General features: G+C 37.9%; 1 protein-coding gene across 1 annotated transcript; it reads right to left on the bottom strand.

The window, feature by feature from the left end:
* Positions 1–5,280: 5,280 nt before the first annotated feature.
* Positions 5,281–24,252, bottom strand: CMAS (cytidine monophosphate N-acetylneuraminic acid synthetase). The gene is made up of 8 exons (XM_011969875.1): positions 23,861–24,252; positions 15,496–15,638; positions 15,178–15,333; positions 12,134–12,267; positions 9,968–10,062; positions 9,442–9,613; positions 8,481–8,634; positions 5,281–5,822 (listed from the first exon to the last, which is right to left on the bottom strand). Exons 1-8 carry the CDS (start codon positions 24,118–24,120, stop codon positions 5,632–5,634), a joined length of 1,305 nt encoding a protein of 434 aa, XP_011825265.1. The 5' UTR covers positions 24,121–24,252; the 3' UTR covers positions 5,281–5,631.
* Between the last annotated feature and the right edge of the window lie 634 nt (positions 24,253–24,886).

The following is a 24,886-nucleotide window of genomic DNA, read 5'->3' as shown; positions in this document are numbered from 1 at the left end:
AAAAGTCACTTTCTTTATGCCAGACCTTGCTTTTGTTAATTGATTGGATTCTGCACGTGGCAAGTGACTGAACCTGTGTTCTGGTTACCATAGCATTTTAAATTGCCTGCCTGATAGTACCAGCGTGTGTCATATCTGAGCCTGAACCTGAAGACTGTTTTATCTCTTCAGACTCTGCTTTTTCTTGTTTTTGATGTATCTTACAATTTCTGTTGTTATTGTTGTTGAAAACCAGATATACTGCATAAGGTAGTAGGTACCAAGACAAGTCTTTAGTGTGAAGCGTTATATTAATCTTGCTTGGAGTTAAAATGCAATTTAATCTTTCTTATAGCCATAGATAGCAGAGATTTCAAATGCTTTCAGTGTCCTTGTTTTTGGCTTTGGGACTTCCTTTTGTATTTTTCCTTAGAGAAAATCTGTATCTTGCAGCTTCTTTTGGCTGAAATTCACTTTTATTATATTGGAGACTTATTGGTGTAGTGTATGGTGTGAAGAGAGGAAGGATTCTAAAATCATCTGTGTCTTGGTCTTTTAATGGGCTTGTATCTTGGGAGATGACCTTCACGAGTGTTTCAATTTCTCCTCCAGGGGGATAGTTTTTTATCCCATTGCTCCCCCTTTTCCCTGGCTGTGGCATTCTCAATCAACTTCCTTGCTGCCTTCTCCCCTGCTGACTATGGATTTTTTGTCCCTTAGGTGAGACAGGAAAGTGGGCTGGAGTTGAGCCGAGTTCCCTTCTCCTAGTTAGGCATTCTCCTAGCTAGTTTTCAGCATTGCCCTCTGGGGAGAAGTCCTTTCTATTGGCGACAAGGCCTTTGTTAGGGAGAAGGGGCTGGCAGGATTTAACAATGACTATTCTTTACCCTCCTCCTACCAGGGCCATTGGGAGATTTTTCTTGAATCCTCGGAACCTCCTTGTGAGAACCTACTGGTATTTCTGGAAAGTGTATGTGCACGCCTGCCCCCTGCATGACAGCAACCACCAGGAGTTTCTCACTCTCACATTAGACCATACTCAGGGTCTAGCAATTCATGAAAATTACTAGGTAAGTGTTCCTATCAGCTTAGGGCATCTAGGAGCTTCTGCTGGATGTATCTGCAAGTATCAGATGCTCTTGAATCTCTCTGGAGGTGCATCTCTCTCCAGATGGGTGGCTGTTTGCCCTGAGTCCTTGGTTCTCTGGTGGGCCCAAAAGTCATTGATTTTCAGTTTGTTCAGTTTTTCTTGATGTAAGGATGGGAATGGCAACTTCTAAGTTCCTTACATATTGGAGCTGAACATATTATATTTTCTTGAGTAATATTTCCTACTACTAGGAACACAGGGAGTAGTTGTAATAGTGAGAACTGAATTATCTCCTTATCCTCGGCTTGGAGTCATTGAAACAAAACAAGGACTCCAATATGATTTACATTCATACAGAGAAATTGATTTTGGAAGTATTTTAGCAGAAGTTTTTTGAGGAATGAGTTGTTCATGCTGATAAAGGTAGGACTTGAGAATAAGCTACGATTGAGGTGAAAAGCCCACAATAACTTGTAGGAACGATGGCTGGAAATATTAGGTTGTGACCAGGCTATAGTGTTTGGTTTGAAGTATGCTTTATTCTGTGGTCAGCATGGAGTCACTAAAAGATTTCAAAAAGGTTAATAACTAGCAAGAATCTGAACAAGTAATCTGGTGACAGTACTGGATAAACTGAAAGGACACTGGGCTAGTAGTATCAAACTCAAGCTTTGGTGTCTGAATAGAGATGAAAAGGAGAAACTGAAAAGCTGTAACATTTTAATAATGATAAAATCAGAAACTTGAGGGATGAAGTCCAGGAGTCTGGCCTATAACATGAAGAATTTGAGATGTGACTAGAACTCACAACTGAGGATTGGGGTTGAAGATTATATTTGAGGTTTGTCTGCATGGAGGTTGTAGCTGAAACCTTGAATAGAGATGTGATACCTGGGAGAGAACTAGAAGTGGGGTTAGAACCTTTGTGGATATGTAAATGTAAAGGGGTGACAAAAAATAAAGTTAGTAGTGGGAAAACCGGAAGGATGAGAGTAAAACTAGGACAAGATGTAAAGAAAATTAATAAGCCATTAATTTGTTTTAAAGCTATTAAAATAAATTAATAAACCATTAAAGTTTTTAAAATAAATTGGTTTTGTTTTTTTTTTTTCTCCAACTTATGTGTGTTCTATAGGGGCATACTCTGGAGTATGCAAATCCAACAGTCCTCACAGAGGAAAGCAGCTTCTTGTATAGTTGGCCTGAAAGATCAACCTCTTGTCAGAGTTTTACATGAATTATTTTTATGGTGGAAATAGATGTAAATGTTCCACCAAAAATGATTTTTATCAGGTAAGTGTCCACATTTATGACATAATGCTTCACTATTGGAATCTAATGAGGTAGAAGAGTGATTTATGTCAGCTGTAAAGTTGTGACAATAGCCAAATATAATACAGGCATACCGTGTTTTATTGAGCTTTGCTTTATTGTGCTTCACAGATACTGTTTATTACAAATTGAAGGTTTGTGGCAACCTTGCATGAAGCAAGTCTATTGGCACCACTTGTCCAACAACATGGACTGACTTCATGTCTTTGTGTCACAATTTAGTAATTCTCACAATGTTTCAAACTTTTTCATTATTATTATATGTTATGATGATCTGTGAATCTGTGATCCTTCATGTTACTGTTGTAATTATTTTGGGGGGGCTGTGAACTATGCTCATAGAGACAGAAAACTTAATCTATAAATGTGTGTTCTGACTTCTCCACCAACCAGGTGCTCCCTCATCTCTCTTCCTCTTCTTGGGCCTCCCTATTCCCCGAGACACAACAATATTGACATTAGGTCAATTAATAAGCTTACAATGGCCCCTAAGAACTCAAGTGAAAGGAATATAGTCACACATCACTCACTGTAAATCAAAAGCTAGAAATGATTAAGCTTAGTGAGGAAGGCATGTCAAAAGCCAAAATAGGCTGAAAGCTAGGGCTCTTGTGCCAAATGGTCAGCGAAGTTGTAAATACAAAGAAAAAGTTGTAGAAGGAAACTCAAAGTGCTACGTAAGTGAATGCACAAATAATAAGAAAGTCAAACAGCCTTCTTTCTGAGATGAAGAGTGGTCTGGAAAGAAGATCAAACAGGCCACACACTACCTTAAGCCAATGCCTAATCCAGAGCAAGGCCCTAACTCTCTTCAATTCTATGAAGGCTGGGAGAGATGGAGAAGCTGCAGGAGAAAAGCAGGTAGCTAGCAGATGTTGGTTCATGAGGTTTAAGGAATGAAGCCATCTCCATAACATAAAAGTGCAAGGTGAAGCAGCAAGTGCTGTTGTACAAGCTGCAGCGTGTTACCCAGATCTAGCTAAGATGATTGATGAAGGTGGCTACACTCAACAACAGATTTTCAGTGTTGACCAAACAGCCTTCCATTAGAAGATGCCTTCCATTGGAAGATGCCATTTAGTATTTTCATAGCTAGAAAGAAATCAATGTCTGGTTTCAAATCTTCAAAGGACAGGCTGACCCTTTTGTTAGAAGGTTAAAGCAGCCGTGATTTTACATTGAAGCTGATCCTCAATACCATTCTAAAAATCCTATGACCCTGAAGAATAATGCTATATCTACCGTCTGTGCTGTATATATAAATGGAACAAAAAGCCTGGGTGATAGCACACCTGTTTATAACATGGTTTTGTGAATATTTTAAGCCAACTGTTGAAACCTACTGCTCAGAAAAAAAGATTCCTTCAAAGTGTGCTTGCTCATGAACAATGCACCTGGTCACCCACATGTTCTGATGGAGATGTACTAGATTCATGCTGTTTTCATGCCTGCTAATATAACATCCATTCTGAAGCCATGGATCAATGCATAATTTCAACTTTCAAGTCTTATTAGTTAAAAAATACAGTTCTAGGAGTATTGCTGCCATCAATAGTGATTCCTCTGTTGGAAATAGGTAAATCGAAAACTTCCCGGAAAGTATTCACTATTCTAGATGCCCTTAAGGACATTCATGATTCATAGAAGGAGGTCAAAATATCAACATTAATGGGAGTTTGGAAGTTGATTCCAACCCTCATGGATGACTTTGAGGGGCTCAAGATTTCAGTGGAGGAAGTAACTGTAGATATGGTATAAAGAGTAAGAGAATGAAGTTAGATGTGGAGCCTGAAGATGTAATTGAATCGCTGCAATCTCATGATAAACTTGAATGCATGAGGAGTTGCTTCTTATGGATGAGCCAAAAAAGTGGTTTCATGACATAGAATCTACTCTTGGTAAAGATGCTATGAACACGAAGTAACGACCAATAATTTAGAAAACTATATAAATGTAGCTGATAAAGCAGTGGATTGAGAGAACTGACTTCAATATTGAAAGATGCTCAATTGTGAGTAAAATGCTATCAAACAGCATCACACACTACAGAGAAATCTTTCATGAGTCAATTGATGCGGTAAACTTCATTGTTGTCTTATTTTAAGGAATTGCCACAGCCACCTCAACCTTCAGCAACCACCACTGTTCAAGGCAACATCCTTCAACAGCAAAAAGATTGACTCGCTGTAGGCTCAGATAATTGTTAGCATTCTTTAGCAATATTTTTAAATTAAGGTATATACATTGTTTATCTGGGCATAATGCTACTGTACACTTAATAGACAATAGTTTACTTTAAACATAACATTTTATGTACCTGGCAGCCAAAAAACTCCTATGACTCGCTTTATTGCAATGGTCTGGAACCCAACCCGTAATATCTCCAAGATATTCCTGTATGCAAAATTACCATTATCTCAGGGGTAACTGCAAATAATTTGCTTCCTCCAAATACATACATAACTTTCATAATACATAAATTTATTTGTATATTTGTATTTGTATATACTGTTGTTCCTTGAACAACATGGGTTAGAACTGTGTGGTCCACTGTTACATGAAGTTTTTTAACCATGTGCAGATCAAAAATACAATATTCTAAGGATGTGAATCATGCAGTAGATGGAGGGCCCACTTTTTGTATATGTGGGTTCAACAGTGCTGACTGTGGTTCTTTCCTATGCACAGATTTTGGTGTATGTGGGTGGTCCTAGAACCAATCCCCCACATAGACCATATGCTGTTACGTATACATACAGGAAGTACAATCAGATGCTCTACCCCGGCATCGAATGGCTTGTTTCTAAGATTGGTTAATGTTTAAAGGAAAGAAAGAAAATGCTTGGTAAATTTCTTCTACAGCAACAAGGCAGTTTTCATCAAGTTTGAGAAATGTAATTTTATTAATAGAAGGGCATGTCTTACCATACACACTGTCCCCAGATAAATAAAATCCCGACATCTTTGAAAGCACACAAACACAGTTTTACAGGGTACAATACAAAGTGAATTTTGATGATGTTCTTACTTGCATTTACTAAAAATCTGAGAAGGACTATAATCAGTCTCTAAATAATTATCTTGCATAAAGAGAAAAGGAGAGCACAATATATATATCACAAACCAAATCACACTCTCTGTAACGTTACAACATGAAATTTTACTTAATCAAAAATAAAAGCAAACTGGCTGAAGGCTGTATCATTTTTTTCTCAATATTACACTAATTTCTATTTTTGGCATGAATTATTAACCTTTTCCATTAGTAGGAAAATGTGCTCTGCAAATTCTCGGATGGCACCACGGCCACCATTACATTTGCAAATGTATCCAACAGCCTTCTGGGCAGTGGAACAGGCGTCAGCAGGAGCGCCACTTAGGCCCACTCTCTTCAAGCACTCTTCATCAGACACTTCATTTCCTATCAAGTAAAATAAATACTGAGCAAACATTTAAAGAGACAAAGAATATTCTAGCTAAATAATGCAGACAGCAACCAACAGGTAACTGGCAACTTCAGTAAGACCTAGGGGCACTGCATATAAGAATACTAAAGATTAGATGGAACAATAATATTTTACAGTATAATTGAGGTCCAGGGTTTTCCCTAAGCAATCAAAAATGAACTCTTATGAGCTAGAGAAGAAGAATGGAGCATACTTCCTACCTGCCATGCATATTACAAATGTTAGAAATTTTATATATGAATTCTAAGTTATTTAAATTTTTTATTAAGCAAAATTTCAAACATATGTGAGAACCCCAATTTTATATTGAAAAATTATCAGAATTTAAAATTACGTAGTAATATTGTTTTCTATGCCCTGCTCCCTAGTTTATTTGGGGAGAGGAAGGAATTCCCAGACATAATATTTTATCCAGAAACTCTTCAGCATTTATCTTTAATAGATAAATATAATTTTTTATCTGACAGAATATCATTAAACCCACAAAACCAATACTAGTTCCTTAATATCCTCTAATAACCTAGTATATGTTGAGATACCCCCAGCTGTCTCAAAATTGTCCTTTTATAGTTGACTTATTTGAATCAGGAGTGAAATAAGGTTAACATATGGTCTCTTGTTTTTATATATCTTAAATCTCTTTAAATCTGTAATAGTTCTGATTGGTATGCCACTTACTAATATTTGCTGAAAAATTACCATTTTTGAAGAATAAAAATAAATACTAAATCACACTGACATAATGATATCCTTTTCCTCCCTCTCTGTTTATCCCTTTTTTTGGAATAGGATGTATTTCAGAAGCTCCTAGTATCTTCAATTCACCATTCTGAGTAAAACTATTACCATACTTTAGACTACATACAACAATACAATCTTGGTTGAAAAGAGTTTCTTTTAAATTTGTTCTATGCTTATCTACTGAAATTTTCTCATTTATTATTAAATGTGTCGAGATTTGAATTGTTTTCACTAAAAGATAATAAAAGTTAAAGTTAGTTTTTGCATAATCCAGCCTTTAAGCTCTATTTACTAAATCTTACTTTTAAAAGTATTGATTTTTTAAGAAATATATTTTTATACATTTATGTCACCCATATAAAACATTGCTGGGTTTTTTGTTTTTTTTTAGTAGACATGGGGCCTCACTATGTTTCACAGGCTGGTGTCAAACTCCTGAGCTCCAGGGATCTCCCTGCCTCAGCCTCCCAAAGTGGTGGGACTGCGGGCATGAGCCATCATGCCTGGCCTGCTCTGAGTTTAAAATAAAAATTTAAATGCTCTTCTCTATTTTCTTACCTCTCCTTTTAAAGTTTTTTTTTTTTAATGTCATATAAGTAATACATATTCATGGTAGAAATATTTTTTAAAAAATAGAAGCAAAAAAATAAAAATCATCCTAATTATCACTATTTGTAGATAATCACTACATTTTGACACATATAATTCTAGAGTTTTACCTGTATAAATGATACACTTATTATTATCTGTAGGCACTATGTTAAGTATTTTATATTATCTTTGTTTTCCTCTCTGATGGCTTTATAAAATTTGGTTTGTGTTTATATTCTAAGTAGAAAACTAAGGTATATAGAAGCTTGCTTAATATCCCAAAGATAATAAGTATAGTTGGAATTTGTTATACATTCCATTAAAATTGTTTTCTTCTAATAAAAATTGAATCTGCCTTTAACAAACATTCTGCAGTATTTATGTCCATTGAATCTTCATGCATGGTTTAAGGGTTATTCCTGAAGTCCCTAGATCATATGCTCCCAAAGTATTCCTGGGCTTCTTATTTTGAGGCTCATATTACCCTTGTAAATATTGCTTTCATACATGATTTATAGTTATTATGCATCTTAATAACTTATCATTATCAATTTTAAAATGTCGACATCATCAGGCTATAAGCTCAGCAAGCAACAAGCCTACAGCTGCCACAACCAGTTCCATGCTGCGTATCATCGTGGGTACCTTATAAGTGTATTGCTTAATATCAAAGTGAAAAACTTATTGTTCTATTTGATCATGCAAATAAATACAGGTCACAGCACTGTTTGTAATGATTGCATAGTATTCCTTTTTAGGGATATTCTAGTTTTCGCAGGACATTTAAGTGGGTTCTTTTAACTTCACTACTGGCCCATTTGTCTCACTTCTTTCCTGGAATTGGAATTTGGGGAAAAAGTATGTACATTCAATTAACAGCAAAAAATATTCAGAGTGTAATTCCTATGTACTAGAAATTCTGCTAAGTGCTTTACTCATATTATTTTATTAATCCCTACCAGAGCCCTACGATAGTAGGTACTCTTGGTATCTCCAGTTTAGAGGAGGAAACAACATTCATCTTACCACAACTGGCTAATCAGTGGTACGGTCTGACTTCACAGCTTATGCTAGTAATCATTCCTCATTTGATACATATTATCAAACTAACCTCCAGAAAGACTGTCCCAGTTTAACACTTTAATCAGCAGTGTAAGAGAGTTCCTATTTCCTACAATCATGCCCATCTGGGGGATGTGCTTTGTTATTTATTCATTTCTTTAAAAATAAGTAAATAAATCCTGGTCCATTTTACTACGGGTGAATAAAAAGATACCAACCAAGATATGCCACTTCTTTCCAGCACAGGCCCATTTCTTTTCTCCATTCATCTACAACTGCTAGCTTTTCTGATATACTGACTTCCATTTTGCAATCCAGTTTTAAAGAAGACAGCGTCTGCTTTGAACAGGCCCTTTCTGAGATTAGCCTCACCTTAAAAAAAAACAGGATCAGAGGAAAAAGGGAAAAATTAAAAAATGAAGAAAACAGAAATCTTTCATAATAATTGACCTTGTAGATAGTCCAAATCACAAACGAGTCATCTTTTGACCTTCTGAAGGTCCAAGTAAGAAAACTGACTGTCATTTTAAAATTACGATGCTTTAAAACAAAGCTTATTTCTCATAGCCCAGTAAAGGTGAGACACAGTATTTTATTTTCTACAACAGAAAGGATTCTATCTACAGGTAAAAATTACAACACATATTGTCTGATACTAATCTAAGATTCTCCTATAATTCAATTTATCCAGAGGAAAGTCTATAACCTGTCTCGTGCTGCTTAGCAACACATATTTAGGATTTCTGGTAAATTATAATTATCTTAGCTTTTATTTAAAAAATACACTTACATTAAGTTATTTTGAATCAAAAATGTCATTCATAAGAATAAGCTAGATTTTAAAAATCCACAAGATATCGTCCTTTTCTGAAATGGCATACCTATTATCTAGGAAATCTTTCTTGTTGCAAGATCCTATGGGAAACACTAGATAGCTCCCATTTAAAAGTAGTATGTTTATATTTACTGAATAAACAAGAAATATTATTTGCTGATTAACAAATTCCTAATTCTACTCATCTAAAAGTAAATAGTATAATAATTTTCTAGGCATATGAAGGCCAAATTTCAGATATTTTAAAAGTTAATACTAAAAATTTAAATCTCTTAATTCCTTGCATGTTCTTTGACCCTGAATGAAAATATTATGAAATACTGCTATATTCAGGGAGCACATACCTCAATACCACTTTTCTTTAATAAACTTATCCCAATAGCATCTTTTACATCATAAGATATTATTTCTTTTTGGTCTCCTGATACATAAATGTGGCCATTGGTGAGACATCCATCAATATTGCAAACCAAAAGTTTTATTTCCTTAAGCTTCTCTTTGCCAAAATAGCCATATCTAAAAGAAACCAAAATAGACCTTTGAGTATAAGTGCAATACTAATCACTCCCTCTCAACTGGCTAAACCAATACATTAGATGTCACCCTCCATTCAACTATTCAAACATTACTCTTCAAATTTACTTCACATATATATTTCAACTTTTAGTGCAGTAACTAAAAGTAGTGTGGTCTAACCAGATAATTTCTTACTTTATTGAAGCCATGTAAACACACATTTTACATACGTCTTCCCCACATGAACAAAGTAATTACAAAGATCCTAAGATGTTTGAAGTATCAAAAATCAGTATCTAGAAGTATAATTATTAGGATTTAGTACAAAGGTTATACAGGTTTGTTTGTTTTTACCTTAATACTCTTTGCTCTGCAATAGGCCAATCAATATCCACATCTATATCCACACTATGCTCAGCTCGCATTTCATAGTATGCCATTTTTCCACCCTAAAGATAGTACAAATGTCATGAATACTGTTTTTAATACTCATTCACATATATCAAAACTTTGTTATAATACAGCACAATGAATTCATTTCTACAGTACTGAGAAAAATGAATAACCCAGTAAAAATCAGTCACATAAAAATGATTTTTTAATTTATTTTTACTTTATTTTTTCGAGTTAGGGTTTCACTCTGCCACCCAGGCTGGAGAGCAATGCTGCAATCATAGCTCATTATAACCTTGAAATTTTGGGCTCAAGCAATCCTCCCACCTCAGCCTCCTAAGGATCTGGTACTACAGGTATACAACTCCATGTCTGGCTAAATTTTTTAAAAGTTTTCTGTAGATAGAAGATCTTGCTATGTTGCCAAGGCTGCTCTTGGAAACCTGGCCTCAAGCTATCCTCTTGAGGCCTCAAGCTGGCCTCTCAAAGTGCTGGGTGACATGCTTCAGCCACCATGCCCAGCTTTTTTTTTTTTTTTTTTTTAAGGAGAAAGCTCACATAAAATAACTTTAACATTTTTCAAATTCTATCTAAACAGTTCAAGTTCCCTATTTAAGAAAATTTCTATTTTAATATTGAAAAAAGCAGAAATATTATACCCTCCAGGATTCTGACCACAAGGGGTTTTGTGGAAATCCCTTAATCATATCCTCCTTTCTTTCAAGAATTCTCTCCTGTCATCATCCGAAAGCAGTATAAAGGTTTTTGGAACTTCTGTTCTAATTTGCAACTAACAGGCAACACAGGGGAGGAAAATAACTGTAGCATCTGTTGTAGAGAGTTTTCTTAGATCCCTGAGCTACTGATGAAAATGACTAATAGTCATCCAAGTCACATGCGGGCAATGACAAGGGCAGTCTCTTGATTCTAGGCAAGGTTGGCAAGAGAAGGGGCCTTTCTTCTGATAGCAATTATTTGAATGACCAGATCCATTACTGGATAATTTCAATTTCTTTTTTTTTTTCAGAATTGCCAGTCTCTTCATAAATCTTGTTTTAATGAGGAACATTTTTCTCCACACTTTAGGAATGGGTTGCACCATGGCCTCCTTAGAAAAGAGCTTAAAAATAGTAGTATCTATGTGTGTCAAATCTAATTTCTCTGAACACTTAAATTTAACTACACAGCCAGTCTATAGTTGGCCTATACATTGACCAGAAGATTTGTAAAAATGTTTTTCTCTCTTTTGCTCAGAATAAGAGTCCCATTAGAATTTTTATTAGACAACGGAGAGATTTCCCTCTCTCTCTTTAAAAACGCTATTTCTTGAGTAACATAAGAACCTGAATCCAAATCCTGACAGTACCATTTATTAGCTGTCTTTGCCTTGAGTCAATTACTTCATTTTTTGGAGATGCAGTTTTCTCCTCTGTAAAACTGGGCAGAAATGTCCACTTCATTCATTTGCTATGCAGATTACGTAAGATAACATATGCAAAGTGTTTCACATACTCCACAGTACACAGTAAATAATAAATAATAATGATAACTAAAATTAACGAGTTAAGAAATATATGATGCAACCATGTTGCAGGCTCTAAAATGTGAGAGACATTAAATCCGTTATTTGAAAATGAGAGAAATGAGAGTCAGCACAGATAAAATGATATATATTCAAGCTTACACAGTAAGAGGCAGTTAGAGTAAGAATCTGGGTTTCCTGTCGCCCAGGTTGTAACTCTTTTCACCTCTATGAAATTATTTGTCTTTTTAGAGCAATACAAGTTATTCAACCCTACAGCCACAACATAACTATAACACAAACATGGATTACATAGTTTTAAATGGAATAATATGAGTACCAGGGCATGTGTAGACACGCAGTACTTCATTCATTTTTTTATCATTATAGCAGAATTCCTTGTATATTTACTGAATGGATTCCAAAGATCACCTTGGGGTAAACCTGCAGGATAAATGCCTCAGATAGCAAATGTTGTTAGCTATTACCTTTCCTCTATAGGTTGATACTTTTATCATAAAGAAATTGTACCATACTTCTTCCCTAGAACTCAGAGTATGCCTACAAAAGCGCTTAAAAGGATTATGCAAAATGAAGGTACAAACCTGCAAGTAACCCATCTCTATCAAATGTCTTTTAGCAAAATAAAACGAGCCGTTTTCATATAATTCTCCATCCCAGTCTTGTCGACGAGGCCGTTTAGCTGGATTTAAATTCAGAGGTTCGGTCACTTCACGAACTAAAAGCACAAAGTTAGAGTAAGTCCATGTTGCTCTGAATATAGAAAGTGTTCATTTAGTTAACTTTTAAAAAGTTAATAAAAACGAACTCAGAATGCAGAGCATTTCTCTATCTAGATAGAGAATTTTTTTTTTTTGAGACAGAGTCTCGTTCTGTCTGGAGTGCAATGGTGCCATCTCGGCTCACTGCAACCTATGCCTCCCGGGTTCAAGCGATTCTCCTGCTTCAGCCTCCTGAGTAGCTAGGACTATAGGCATGCACCACTATGCCTGGCTAATTTTTGTATTTTTAGTGGAGACGGGGTTTTACTATGTTGACCAAGCTGGTCTTGAACTCCCGATCTTGTGATCCGCCCACCTCGGCCTCCCAAAGTGCTAGAATTACGGGTGTGAGCCACTGCGCCCGGCCTGATAAAGAACTATTTTTGGACTGGATGCGGTGGCTCATGCCTGTAATCCTAGCACTTTGGAGGCTGAGGCAGGCGAATCACTTGAGGTCAGGAGTTCAAGACCAGCCCGGCCAACATAGTGGAACGCCATCTACACTAAAAACACAAATTTAGCTGGGCGTGGTGGTGGGCACTTGTAATCCTAGCTACTTGGGAGGCTGAGGCAGAAGAATTGCTTGAACCCGGGGGCGGGGGGCGGAGCTTGCAGTGAGCTGAGATTGCGCCACTGCACTCCAGCCTGGGCAACAGAGCAAGACTCCATCTCAAAAAAAAAAAAAGAACTTTTTTTAAAGGAATCAAATATGTAATAATTCTGATGATTTATATTTGCTTTCCAATAGCTACTAGAAAAATAAAGTATTTTATAATGAAATGTGAAACAATTAAGGTATTCATACAAATATAATGCTTTGGGAGGACATCAAGACAACCTTAAAGTAGCTTTCAAAGAACTGAATTGGTCCTAAAATACCTATATTCAATATTTGAGCCCTTTAATCTCTTTTCTCATTGTCTGCGCATACAGAAATAAGTTTTACTTATCTAATGTGGTTGAGAACTTGTTTTTATACAATTATTGCTGAAAACTATAGATTTCTCCATTAAATTATTGAAGATTTTATATTGATGAAAATGTTTATGTAACATACATTCTTACCATTAGTTAAAAATATACTAAACATAATAACAAATTATGTTTATGAGTATACCTGATAATAAAGACTCAGTAATGTCAATATTAATGAATAGAACATAATGTAATCAATGAAGCCTTTGGTATTGTCACGCAGAGATTCTTTTGTCTTTTCACTGAGTTTTCCTCAAATCTGTGTGCGTGTGTGTGTGTGTGTTTAACAGCTGCTTATTCTCCAGAATCTGTCTTCACTTTTTGCTGTCATTTCTGTGTGTATAAAGGCTTTTAGGAATAACCTCTACTTACCTGTTTAACTAAACCATCCCCTGATCAATTCCACCCCAGTATTTGAAATAACCCAGGAAAAAACCTTAGCAAATACAAATTAAATAGCTAGAGGTAACAGAGCTTTACAGGCACTGGCTACAGAGTAGTGACCAGAACCCTCTCTATTCTCAAAAGGTGTACAATCTAGGGGTAGAGACAGGTAATTAAACCAACTAGATAATTCAAGTGGTACTCTGAAGAAAAGAGAGGGATCAGTCTTTCCTAGTATCAGTGGCTGCTTTCTCCCTGGGCATATCTGCTGAGTATGAGGAGAAGGTGTAAGAAAGATCAAGCTTTGCATAATCAGAGGGACTCTGCTGAGGTAGGCAAAAACTAGAATGGCTTTTAATGGCCTTGTGGACTTGAGTTACAGATTGTCATCTGTAGAAACTACAAACATACAACTAGTTTTTCCACCTAATTCTCCTACGAGACTTTGGCTGAGTGTACTGCGCGGGAAGCTTGGAATGGGCTGGAAAGATATCATTACAGTATTGTGGTCCTCAGATCCCTTAAGAGTCTTGTTAGCAAGAGTAGGGGATGGGTGTGAGTGTCAGTAACACATACGAGATATATCTCCTAATAAGACACCTAAACTAAGAGATGAGATGAAATTAAAGTTTCAACCCAGTCCAACTCCTAATTGGATCAAAGGGATCAGCCCCTTATCCTATCTGCCTGATAGAAGAAAAGGTGCAACCTCTCTGGAGGAAAATATGTACTCAAGTGTCTATGCCAGATATACAATTAAACATGAGCCAAATGAAGAGGCAGAAATAGGTGACTCACAATCAACAGAGAAGCAGTCAGAGTACAGAACTGTAAGTGACTAGATGTTGAAATCTGCATTAAGGATTTTCGAATAGCTATCAAAAATATGTTAAATTAGAGGAAAGGACTTTTTTTGTCTAAATGGATTTAAAAAATGGAGAATTTCAACAGAAAATGGAATCCCTAAGAAACAACTGAAATGTATTGAATGGAAAAACACAGTGTTTATTTATAATTCTCTGGATAAGATTTACAGCACACTGGACATGGCAGGCGAAATGCCTAGTAAACCCTATGAAACCCTTTTTATATATGGAGTTAGGAATTTGGGGAAGAACTTCGAAATGTCATTCTTAAGATCCTTCGGAACACTTTGGTGGATGCTTTCTATTTCTATATGATTCATATGGAGTTCATCAAACATGTCTAGAACTAACATAAAAGTATTTGATCTAGAAAAACGGCATGTCTGCCTCAAAAGGCAAATAGAAATAAGAGGATTAGAATGTCCCTTTGTAAAGAGTAAAGCAAAGAATTAATTTGGTCTCGCTGTGTTGGCTCAATAACAGATTTAGAACTGATTGTAAATGTCATTACCTACTAAAGTAATGAGTCAAATATTCTCTTTTACAGCTCCCTTTTACTCTCCTCATGCCTAAAGAATATTTATATATAAAAAAATTGATTCTCAATTAAATGAGCTAAAATAAAGACTGATAAGAGATTACCTCCTTTCTGAATTTCACTCCATCGAAACTGATGACGTCTCACAACAGAAAAAACAGAATCATATCCTTCTTCTCGAATCATTTCTGCAACTTTTTGAAGATCAGTAGGATGTAAACATGGAGAAGTAGCTTGGATATTTCCTACAATGTCAACCTCTTAAAAGGACAAGAGAAATGAAAAGGATATTTAAAAAAAAGTTCCTTGCAAGCAAGTAATATTAAGGTTTGGAATTCAAATGTTAAAACAAGTCTTATGAGATAATAAAGGAAGTAGAAAAGTACATAACGGTTTGAATAAACTATTAATCAAATTCATACCATTATGATAATTAAGAAATTCTATGATGGCATCTAGTGAGGTAGAGCTGTCTTTCGAAACTTCAGAACTTCTTCGATGAACTTGTGCACCAAATTGTTTGGCCACATTCTCAATTTCATCATGGTCTGTCGAAACCCATACACTGTTCAGATATCAAAAAAAATTAACAACCAAATCAAAACAAATCATTAATAATAAAATGGAGCTCTGTAACCATAAAATACACCTTATATAATGTAAGAATATTTTTTGCACAATGATAATAATGTTACAGATCCACAGGAGTATAAAAATGTAAGAAATCATAAAGTATTTTGTATATAAACATACTAATGAATAAAAATGCAGTCCTAGATATACTTTATATAAAGAAAGGAACAACAGACACTGGGGCCTACTTGAGGGTAGAGGGTGGGAGGAGGGTAAGGATCAGAAAACTACCTATCAGGTACTATGCTTACTACCTGGATGACGAAATAATCTGTACACCGAACCCCTGCAACATGCAATTTACCTCTGTAACAAACCTGCCACGTACCCCTGAACCTAAAATAAACGTTTTTTTAAAATACACTAGGAGTCAAATCTAAAGAAAATTAAAGATCTTGCTTATTCTCCATTCAAATCCAAAATATTGTATAAAGTATTTTAATATGCTTGCTAAAAAAAAAAATAAATGGACCCGGCTTAGCCAAACCTTCAAGGTGAAACAGTTTCAAGCTTAGAAGATAATAAATGCCCAAGTCTGGGCTCAAAAAAAAATCAGATAATACAACTCTTTTTTAAACAACAAACGATGGGTATATAGATATAGAATCAGCTGGGTTATAGCCATTGATAACAACAAACATGGAGAACATGACTTCATTGGCTCAAAATAATTTAACTTAATACTCTATTAACTACAGGTTACACAGTTGCCTATTTAGACTTTATAAAATGATGAGTAGGCAAAATGCTATTTTGGAGAGGGGTACCAGTTTCTATCGCAGTTTTGTTTCCTGGACAGTCACAAATTCCCACTACTAGAAGCCGAAGATGTAACTACTACTCCAGCCACAATGTCTGGTCGGGCCTGGAGTCTCACGCCTGTAATCCCAACACTTTGGCAAGTCGAGGTGGGTGGATCACTTGAGGTCATGAGATCGAGACCAGCCTGGCCAACACGGTGAAACCTGGTCTCTACTAAAAATACAAAAATTAGCTGGGCATGGTGGTGCACACCTGTAATCCCAGCTACTAGGGAGGCTGAGACAGGAGGATCGCTTGAACCTGGGAGGCAGAGGTTGCAGTGAGCCGAGATCGCACCACTGCACTACAGCCTGAGAGACAGTGAGACCCTGTCTCAAAAAGACAAACAACAACAACAAAACTCCACAATGTTTTAATAGTGATTTATGCAAAAATATCTTAATGACTTACAGTCTTTGGTATATACATATATAGTATATATATACACACACACACATATATATACACATTATCATATATATACAAAATTATATATATAAAATGTGTGTATGTGTGTGTGTGTGTATATGTGTGTATATATGTATATACACACACACATATATATATTTTTTCCTTTTATGCCACTCTTTCAGTACCTACCGAGGGAAAGATGAACTGCATGTTTTGTTTGTTTTTTTGACAGTCTTGCTCTGTCACCCAGGCTGGAGTGCAGTGGCCTGCTATCTGCTCACTGCAACCTCCACCTCCCAGGTTCAAGCGACTCTCATGCCTTAGGCTCCCGAGTAGCTGGGATTACAGGCATGTGTCACCCACGCCCGACTAATTTTTGTATTTTTAGGAAAGATGGGGTTTCGCCATGTTGGCAAAGATAGTCTCAAACTCCTGACCTCAAGTGATCCTCCCACCTTGGCCTCCCAAAATGCTAGGATTACAGGTGTGAGCCACCACGCTTGGCTGAACTGCATGTTTAATATGTCTACGCTCAATTATCATGAGTGAAAAGACAGTGAGAAACTAAAGAAAAGTTTCTAATATCCCTGGAGTTCATTTATTTATTTCACTTATTCCCTTTAATATTTATAGAAGGATTTAAATCAAGGGATAAAGTCAGTAAGAAAAAAAAAAAAATCAAAGGAAGCCTAGCAAACAAAATGAGCCACTGGCTAGGGGCCAAGAGTCCCGTGATATCTACTCATGTCACTCTATGCAAGGCGGAACACAGGAGCCCCCATTTTCCTCCATCTTGAAATCTGAAATAGTGGGAAAAAAATGTTCTCTTGGGAAATGTCATAGTCAAAGGTATATAATAAAGTAAAGTACCAATGAAAACCTAGTGGATTTTTAAAACAGAGGTGAGGGGAGGATGATAAGATGGAATTAGGATACAATAAAAAATAAACAGGGAAAGCAAAAGACATGGTAATTTGGCATCTAATTTACGTTATTAATTGAAATAAGCTGCTGAAGCCATTTACTTTACTATCCTGATTTTTACTGCAATGAAAATTCAATACCAGAGGGTTCAGTGGTCTTTAAGAAATGTTTAAAAGGTAAGGAAAAAAAAAAAGAATTTTGGAGGAGGTTTGCTTTTCTTCCTTCCTTCTTTCATTCCTTCCTTCCTTCCTTTATGAACTATTTACTAAGTGCCTATTCTGTCCCAGGCATGATTCTGGACACTAGAGATATAATAATGTATACAGTATAGTTTATTTTCTTGAGAAAGTCTTGGCCTATCGATGGAAACTGAGACCAGTATGGCACTGTAATTCTCCTTAAACCATCAGGGAAAGAGAAGTAAGGGATCAATTAAGTAACGATGGTCTTTTCAATGCTTTACTTTTTACAAAGTACTTTCACAGTGACTGCTACATATCAGGTGCTCAATACAGATCTGCTGAATGAATGAAACAGTAAGTGATTAAGAGGATGGGTTCTGAAGGAAGAGGTTCAATTCTGACTCCACCACATGCTAGCTATATGACCATGGGAAAAATCCATAATCTCCTTATGCCTCAATTTTCAGTAAAATGGAGGCAGTAATAATAGTGGGTACCTCATATGGTTTAGAGGATTAAATATAAACCATTAACCACAGAATCAACATTTAATAAATGTTAGCTATTCAAAATACTAAAATAGGAATGGTAATAAAGTAATATCTACTCTGTCTCATTTAATCCTCACAATCTTCAGAAGGTAGACTGAAGGCCTGCTTCCAGACCTTCAAAGGTCCAAATGTCTAATTTGTATGTGTTATGTTAAGCAATTATACTGTGAAAAAATATGAAAATAGTATCCCATATGTACACTTAAAATACTATGATCATCAATATGAAAGGGACTGAGTAGATAATTTTCTTTGGTTTAGGGACATAAGATGAGGATGGGCAAAAGAGAAAATGAGCAAGTGAACAAACAGGCCAGTCAAGCAGAGTGAATGTCAAAGACTAATGCCAATGGCTTTATCCTCAAATGAAGTCACACTACACCTAACAGGACCAACAGGAATATCAACCATGGTGCCTGTGACAACTATTTTAAATCAGAAGCTGCCATTTTAGGGATAATAACAGCATAGGCCTTTCATTAATCAAAAGTCTATACCCTAAGCATAAAACTAAAACATGTTTATTTTTCACAAGTATGTTAGGCAACACTTACAAATCAATTTGTTCTGAGGTTTACTTACACAGCACTGAACCACTGTTGAAAATTAAGCTCTTACAAAATCAACTCTGGCAATAACTCTGTGCTAAAGGGAAAAAAATTATCTCAGCATTTTTCTTAACTGCTAACTAGCCTAGTTAGTATGCAAAGTTGGCAACTTGAAAAGTACTGTTCGCTTTGATTCTGAGCAGGCCAGAGAAATCTGCCTCAATTAAGTCAAATCGTGGTTTTGAACAAAATAATCTCAAAGGTATCTTCTAGCCCTGAAAAACACAAATCAGACAGCTGCAATTTTCTTCAGCTCTCCCCTAAGGTAAATATTTTTTGAAGAAAAGAGAGGGTAGGAGGCAGGAAGGGTGCTCCAAAGTCCTCCTACAGCTTCATAGTAAGTCAAGTGAATTCAAGTCAACACATTTTAATAATCTAATATATAAAGCATACCGCGATAAGTAAGAGGGTACCTGCTCACAAGCAGCTTAGCTTTTCACCTAGTATGGGAGGAGTCTCCCCAGGCCAAATTCTGCCCACTTCTCAGCCTGTTTCTGTAACATTTCATTGGAATGCAGCCACACTCTTTCATTTACGTATTGTCATGGCCACTTTCACAACATACACAACAGCAGAGCTGAGTAGTTGCAACAAAGGCCATCTGGCTTGCAAAACCTAAAATATTTACTATCTGGCCCTTTACAGAAAGTCTGCCGGCCACTGAAACTGAAAAAGAGAATAAAGATATCTTTCCATTAACTCTTCAACATCAAAGAATGTTAGCACTAGAAAGAATTTTGAAGATCATTACAACTTTCCCATTTTATAAGCAATGGGAGAGTTTCCCTTTTACAAGCATGGAAGAAAGTAAAAACCTTCTGAACCAGAGGAAAATGTCAATAATAGATTACATACTATGTGCCAGGCACTATTCTAAGAGCTCCACATATATTATCTCACTTAATTCCCTCAACAAGCCTGTGAGGCAGACACTTCAGTACATTTTGCAGATGAAGAGATGAGGCACAGAGAGGTTAAGCGATTTACCCAAGTTTGCACAGTTAATACACGGTGATGCAGAAATTCAAATCCACAGTTTGACTTCAGAGTCTGTGATCTTATCTCCCTGCATAGGGCATGCACTAAATGAAGGCACAAACAATGTTGCTATGTATGGGAAAACAAAGGCACAATTACTTTTCACTGAGGGGATCAGTAAAGGCTTTATGGAGGAAGAAGTGCTGGTCCCTTCTATTATCTTTTGACCTAATATCTCCAGATGCCTGGAAAGGATGACAAATAGCACATAGCCACAAAACTTGAACACAGTAAATTCACATTGTTACATGATACTGTTAAGTTAGAAATACATTCATTTTGCTAGTGTAGAAAAACTAATTTTTTTTTTTTTTTTTGAGACAGAGTCTTGCTCTGTTGCCCAGGCTACAGTGCAGTGGCCCAGTCTTGGCTCACTGCAACCTCTGCCTCCCAGGTTCAACTGATTCCCCTGCCTCAGCCTCCTGAGTAGCTGGGATTACAGGCGTGCACCACCACAACTGGCTAATTTTTGTATTTTGGTAGAGATGGGGTTTCACCATGTTGGCCAGGCTGGTCTTGAACTCCTGGTCTCATGTGATCTGCCTGCTTTCGGCCTCCCAAAGTGCTGGGATTACAGGTGTGAGTCGTCGTGCCCAGCCAATTTTATTTCTTCTAATCGCCACTACTGATAGAGTGACAGATACCATAGGTGGCTTGAGGAAGTATAAAACATTACCCCTGTGGTCAATGAGTTTATACTCTAGTCTACATGTATTAAATAAAACTACTTGGTACAGAAAAAGTTGATACTAGAGTCTTTTTTTTTAAAGAAGTTTTATACAAATGCTAAAATGTGGAAATGGGAGAATCATTGGTCAACATATACACATATTTTCCAATCATTTCATAGCAAAATCCCCAATGCTTGATGTAATGGTTGGTTGTTGAGTTCTCACCAACAGAATCTATTCCCCTCACTTTTGGTAATTGTACTCCAATTTTCCTCTTGATGAACCTGTCATGTCGTTCAGTGGGGGCTCCATCCATCCCTGGTTACAAGAGCGGAAGATGCAGCTATACTGTACCGATACAAGCACTGTGTTCTTCTTGCCATAGAGACTGGCTGAAGAGTGAGCAGGGTACCCAATGAGGCACAGTGAAACTTCGAGCTTCCAGGAGAGCACTCCCGACTACATTTAAATTTGGAAGAATATGAGGACCGCTATCAAAGACACATAGAATTGGCGACTAAAGTGTTAAGCACAGATTATACTCTGTTACTACTGCAATAGGAAAAGAGTCCAACGCAAATTGCATTCATAGCCCCAGAAAACGAAAGGCTGGAGACTTTAAAGGCTGAGTTGTGCTAAGGGAAAGGCACTGAAGGGTGCTAAGGGGGCTTAGTCCATGTGACTGGGCCATCTGGATTTGTTAACTGGTGCTTATCTGGAAGAGAAACAATCTTCTATCTTTATGAGACAAGGCAACTGGGCAAGTTGAAGCAAGGTGTCCACTGAACTTCGCCCTTTATCTTCCCAGAGGGACTGGGAAGGAGAGTGGGAGTTAGAATGTTCGCATTTCACTGACACAGGGTCTCAGGAAACAGTTTTGTGTGGTAGATTTACATCTCAAAAGGCAGAGAAAGTTTTTATAATTGCAAGCTTTCTAAACTAACTGCTCTAAAAGAGGGTTCAGGGGCCTATCACCAGGTTTTTCCTGGAACCATCAGGAAATTCTAGCAGCTTTGAGCCTCTTCAGGAAGGCATTTTAAGGGAACCTGAGATCATCCTAGGGACATGGCCTTAAGCTGCTAGAAGCCACCCTAGGGCTTGGTCAAGTCTCTTGGGGCTGAGGTTTGGAGCAAGTCATTAGGTGCCCTGAGAGTTCTGCAGTTCTCAGTACAACCACCTTGAAGCCATAAAGCATCTACCCAGAACTAAGAAATTGAGGATTCTGGCAACAAAGTGCCCCATCCTCTTATCCTGCTTTACTTTTTCTTAAAAACATTTATCATAACCTGATACAACACATATGAATGTTCTTGTGTACTGCATGTCTTTCCTTATTATAACGTAAGCACTATGAGACTAAGGGCTGTCTCTACTGCTACTACACCTGGTTCGGTACATACAACAGTGCCTGTTACACAGTAGGTAGGTAGTAAGTATGCTGAATGAATGAATCATTTTTTTGTCCTTGAATCTGATTGTACCTTAACAAGCCTTTCCCTCTTTTGTTATGCCAGTTTGAACGGGGTTTTCCGACATACAACCTAAGAGTTGTAAATGGTATTAACAGTTTTGTTCATTTACTGTGAATATGATTTTGATCTCTAGTTCATTTCACAAAGATTATATTTCACTATATTACTGCAGCCTGGATGCACCTACTTCTCTCAGTCCTTTTTAGTTTGTACCCTTTCTAAGAAGGTAAAAATATCCCAAAGTCTGTGAGCTTCACAAGGACAAAATCTATGTCCCAATCATCTTGGTATTCCCTTGGACATGTATAGCAGAAATTAGGGCTCAGTAAATAGCTACCGAATTGAACAAAATCCCCAGGTCCTTCCCTATCTCTCCTTTGCACACTTCCTTTTGCACTAGTGTTATCTTCTGAGTGGTAGCTCCTATTTGCTTTGCTCCATCCAGGACTTCCTTTGGGTTGAAACATTAAGAAAATTAGTACATTTATACTTTTTCGAATCCCCCTTTTTTAAACAAGACTGGCTAAATGAAAATCACTTACCCATGTATTAACATGGGTAAGCAAATACAGGTTAAAAAGAAAAAGAGATGACTTCAAAAACAGTCATCTCTTTAAAAACCGAAACATCAAAAGGTTAACATAAATTAATTTCCATAATAACGACACATTCAAATGTAGTTAGGTTGAAGCTATATGTGTAAATTCATTCTTGGCACAGAATTTCATCTCCCTTCTTTTATGAATGACATCAGCTTGTAACTCCTGACCAATTTGGCAATGTATCTAAATTATACGTAATTAAAACTGTCCTTAGGGCAGGCAAGGTTCCAAAGGTATGATTAAATGATTTGTAAGCATTAATATACCATAAAACAGTCAGTTGTATACCTTCCCACTGGGTCTCACGTATTTATAAATGTAGGGAGCTTTCTAGATTGTGCTGACTCACAGGCAGATAGCTAGAGTATTTTTCAAAGGTTAGGAAAAGATCTCCAAGCTGAGCTTGAAATTTAGCTCTGACACCCCGACACTCAACTCCATTCACGAACCTGATGCTTCCCTAATCGATCAGCACCAAGCAGTTATCAGAGGCTGAGCAACAGGGGAGCCTCGATGGCCCCCATCCAAAGGAGTTCACATATTATCACAGACGTTGCACCGGGGTGGCCTCCTTTACTTTCCCCGTAAGGTCAACCTGGGAGTAGGGGACGGTTGGGGAGGTGTAATCTCCCCTTTTACGGATGATTCTCAAGGGCGGAGACAGGAACTGTCCCAGGTTATGACCATTGGCAGCTACGGAACAAGGAAGGAGCTGGAGCCCTTCCTCCTGGGCTCTCAGCCCGGTCCCAGGCACCCCGGATCCTGCACGTCCCTGGCAAGAGAGATGGCCCCCTTCCAAGAGCGCTGGCCCCGGGGGCCCCAGCCCCTCCAGCAGCCCGACTCCCTCTCCCGACCCCCGCCCAGGCCGCGCCGCCCACTCTCGCACATGCGCACCTCTGGAAGGCCCCTGAATCCAGGGCCGCACGCAGGACCCAGCCAATGAGCGGGACCCCCGCCAGGTGCTTAATGTTCTTCAGGGGGATGCCTTTGCTGCCTCCCCGGGCCAGAATTAGGGCTGCCAGGTGCGGGGGCTTCTCCACACCTCGGCCCTGGCCGCCGCGAGAGTTGCGCTGCAGCTTCGGCGGCCGGCCCCGGGACGGCCGCCCCCGCGGGTTGGAGACGGAGGTGGCGGCCCCCTTCTCCACCGAGTCCATCTTCCTCCCACGCCTTCTCCCCAGCTTCTCCACATCCGGGAGCTAGTCCCTCACCACCTCTGTTCGGCGCCGCCCGATCCCCGCCTGGCAGCTGGCGCGCGCGGCCGTCCCTCGCCCCGCCCACTCTCCCGCCCCCCGCGGGGCTCGCTGGGAATTGTAGTCCGCAGCCGCCTCGTCTGTGGCCAGTAGGCCGAGTAGGCTCTGAGGAGGTGACCCCAAAGCTAAGACAAGCAGTGGGAGTCCGGAGATATTTGGAGGAAGTGCGGCTTTTAGGGGTGCTTGCATGTGTCTGGGGATTTCTGAAACTAAAAAAAATAGAGTACGTTTGCTAAAGAACTTCCCCACTTTAGAATTGTAGTGGGTTTCCCGTTGCATACCTTGAGGCACCCTAACAAGAATTCATTTTATATTTTAAAATGTATATTTTAAACATACACCTTTTTTTTAATGCCCCGGGTCATTGTTTTCCAGGAAATTACCGACCAGCTCATTCAAATATCCTACAGGCGCCTTAAACTCAACGTTTTAAAAACTCAATTTTTCATATGCGCTCAAACTGCTTTTTATCTCTGCACTTCGATCAACATCAGCATTCTCTAGCAGCAGAAACTTGGAAGTCAGCTTTACTGGTCACCTCTAGTGTGGCGGACACTTGGTTTTTTGGTTTTGTTTTGTTGTCTGCTAAAAATCTTTTCCTTTTAGGAATTGATGCCTCTCTCACCCGGTGAGGGTTTCCCTCACGTTCTCTGCACTGTAATAGTAAGTG

The sequence above is a fragment of the Mandrillus leucophaeus genome, unplaced genomic scaffold, assembly GCF_000951045.1.
Source record: "Mandrillus leucophaeus isolate KB7577 unplaced genomic scaffold, Mleu.le_1.0 Scaffold918, whole genome shotgun sequence".
In the NCBI taxonomy this organism is placed as follows: domain Eukaryota; kingdom Metazoa; phylum Chordata; class Mammalia; order Primates; family Cercopithecidae; genus Mandrillus; species Mandrillus leucophaeus.
The sequence above is the reverse complement of the archived record's forward strand: the minus strand, read 5'-3'. Positions and strand labels throughout refer to the sequence as shown.

Coding starts and splice junctions, on each gene's coding strand:
- CMAS (XM_011969875.1), bottom strand. CDS start 24,120: ATGGACTCGGTGGAGAAGGGGGCCGCCACCTCCGTCTCCAACCCGCGG. Junction 12,268..15,177: donor GAGTGAAATTCAGAAAGGAG/GTAATCTCTTAT, acceptor TTGTGCTTTTAG/TTCGTGAAGTGACCGAACCT. Junction 10,063..12,133: donor TAGAGATGGGTTACTTGCAG/GTTTGTACCTTC, acceptor TACTATCTTTAG/GGTGGAAAAATGGCATACTA.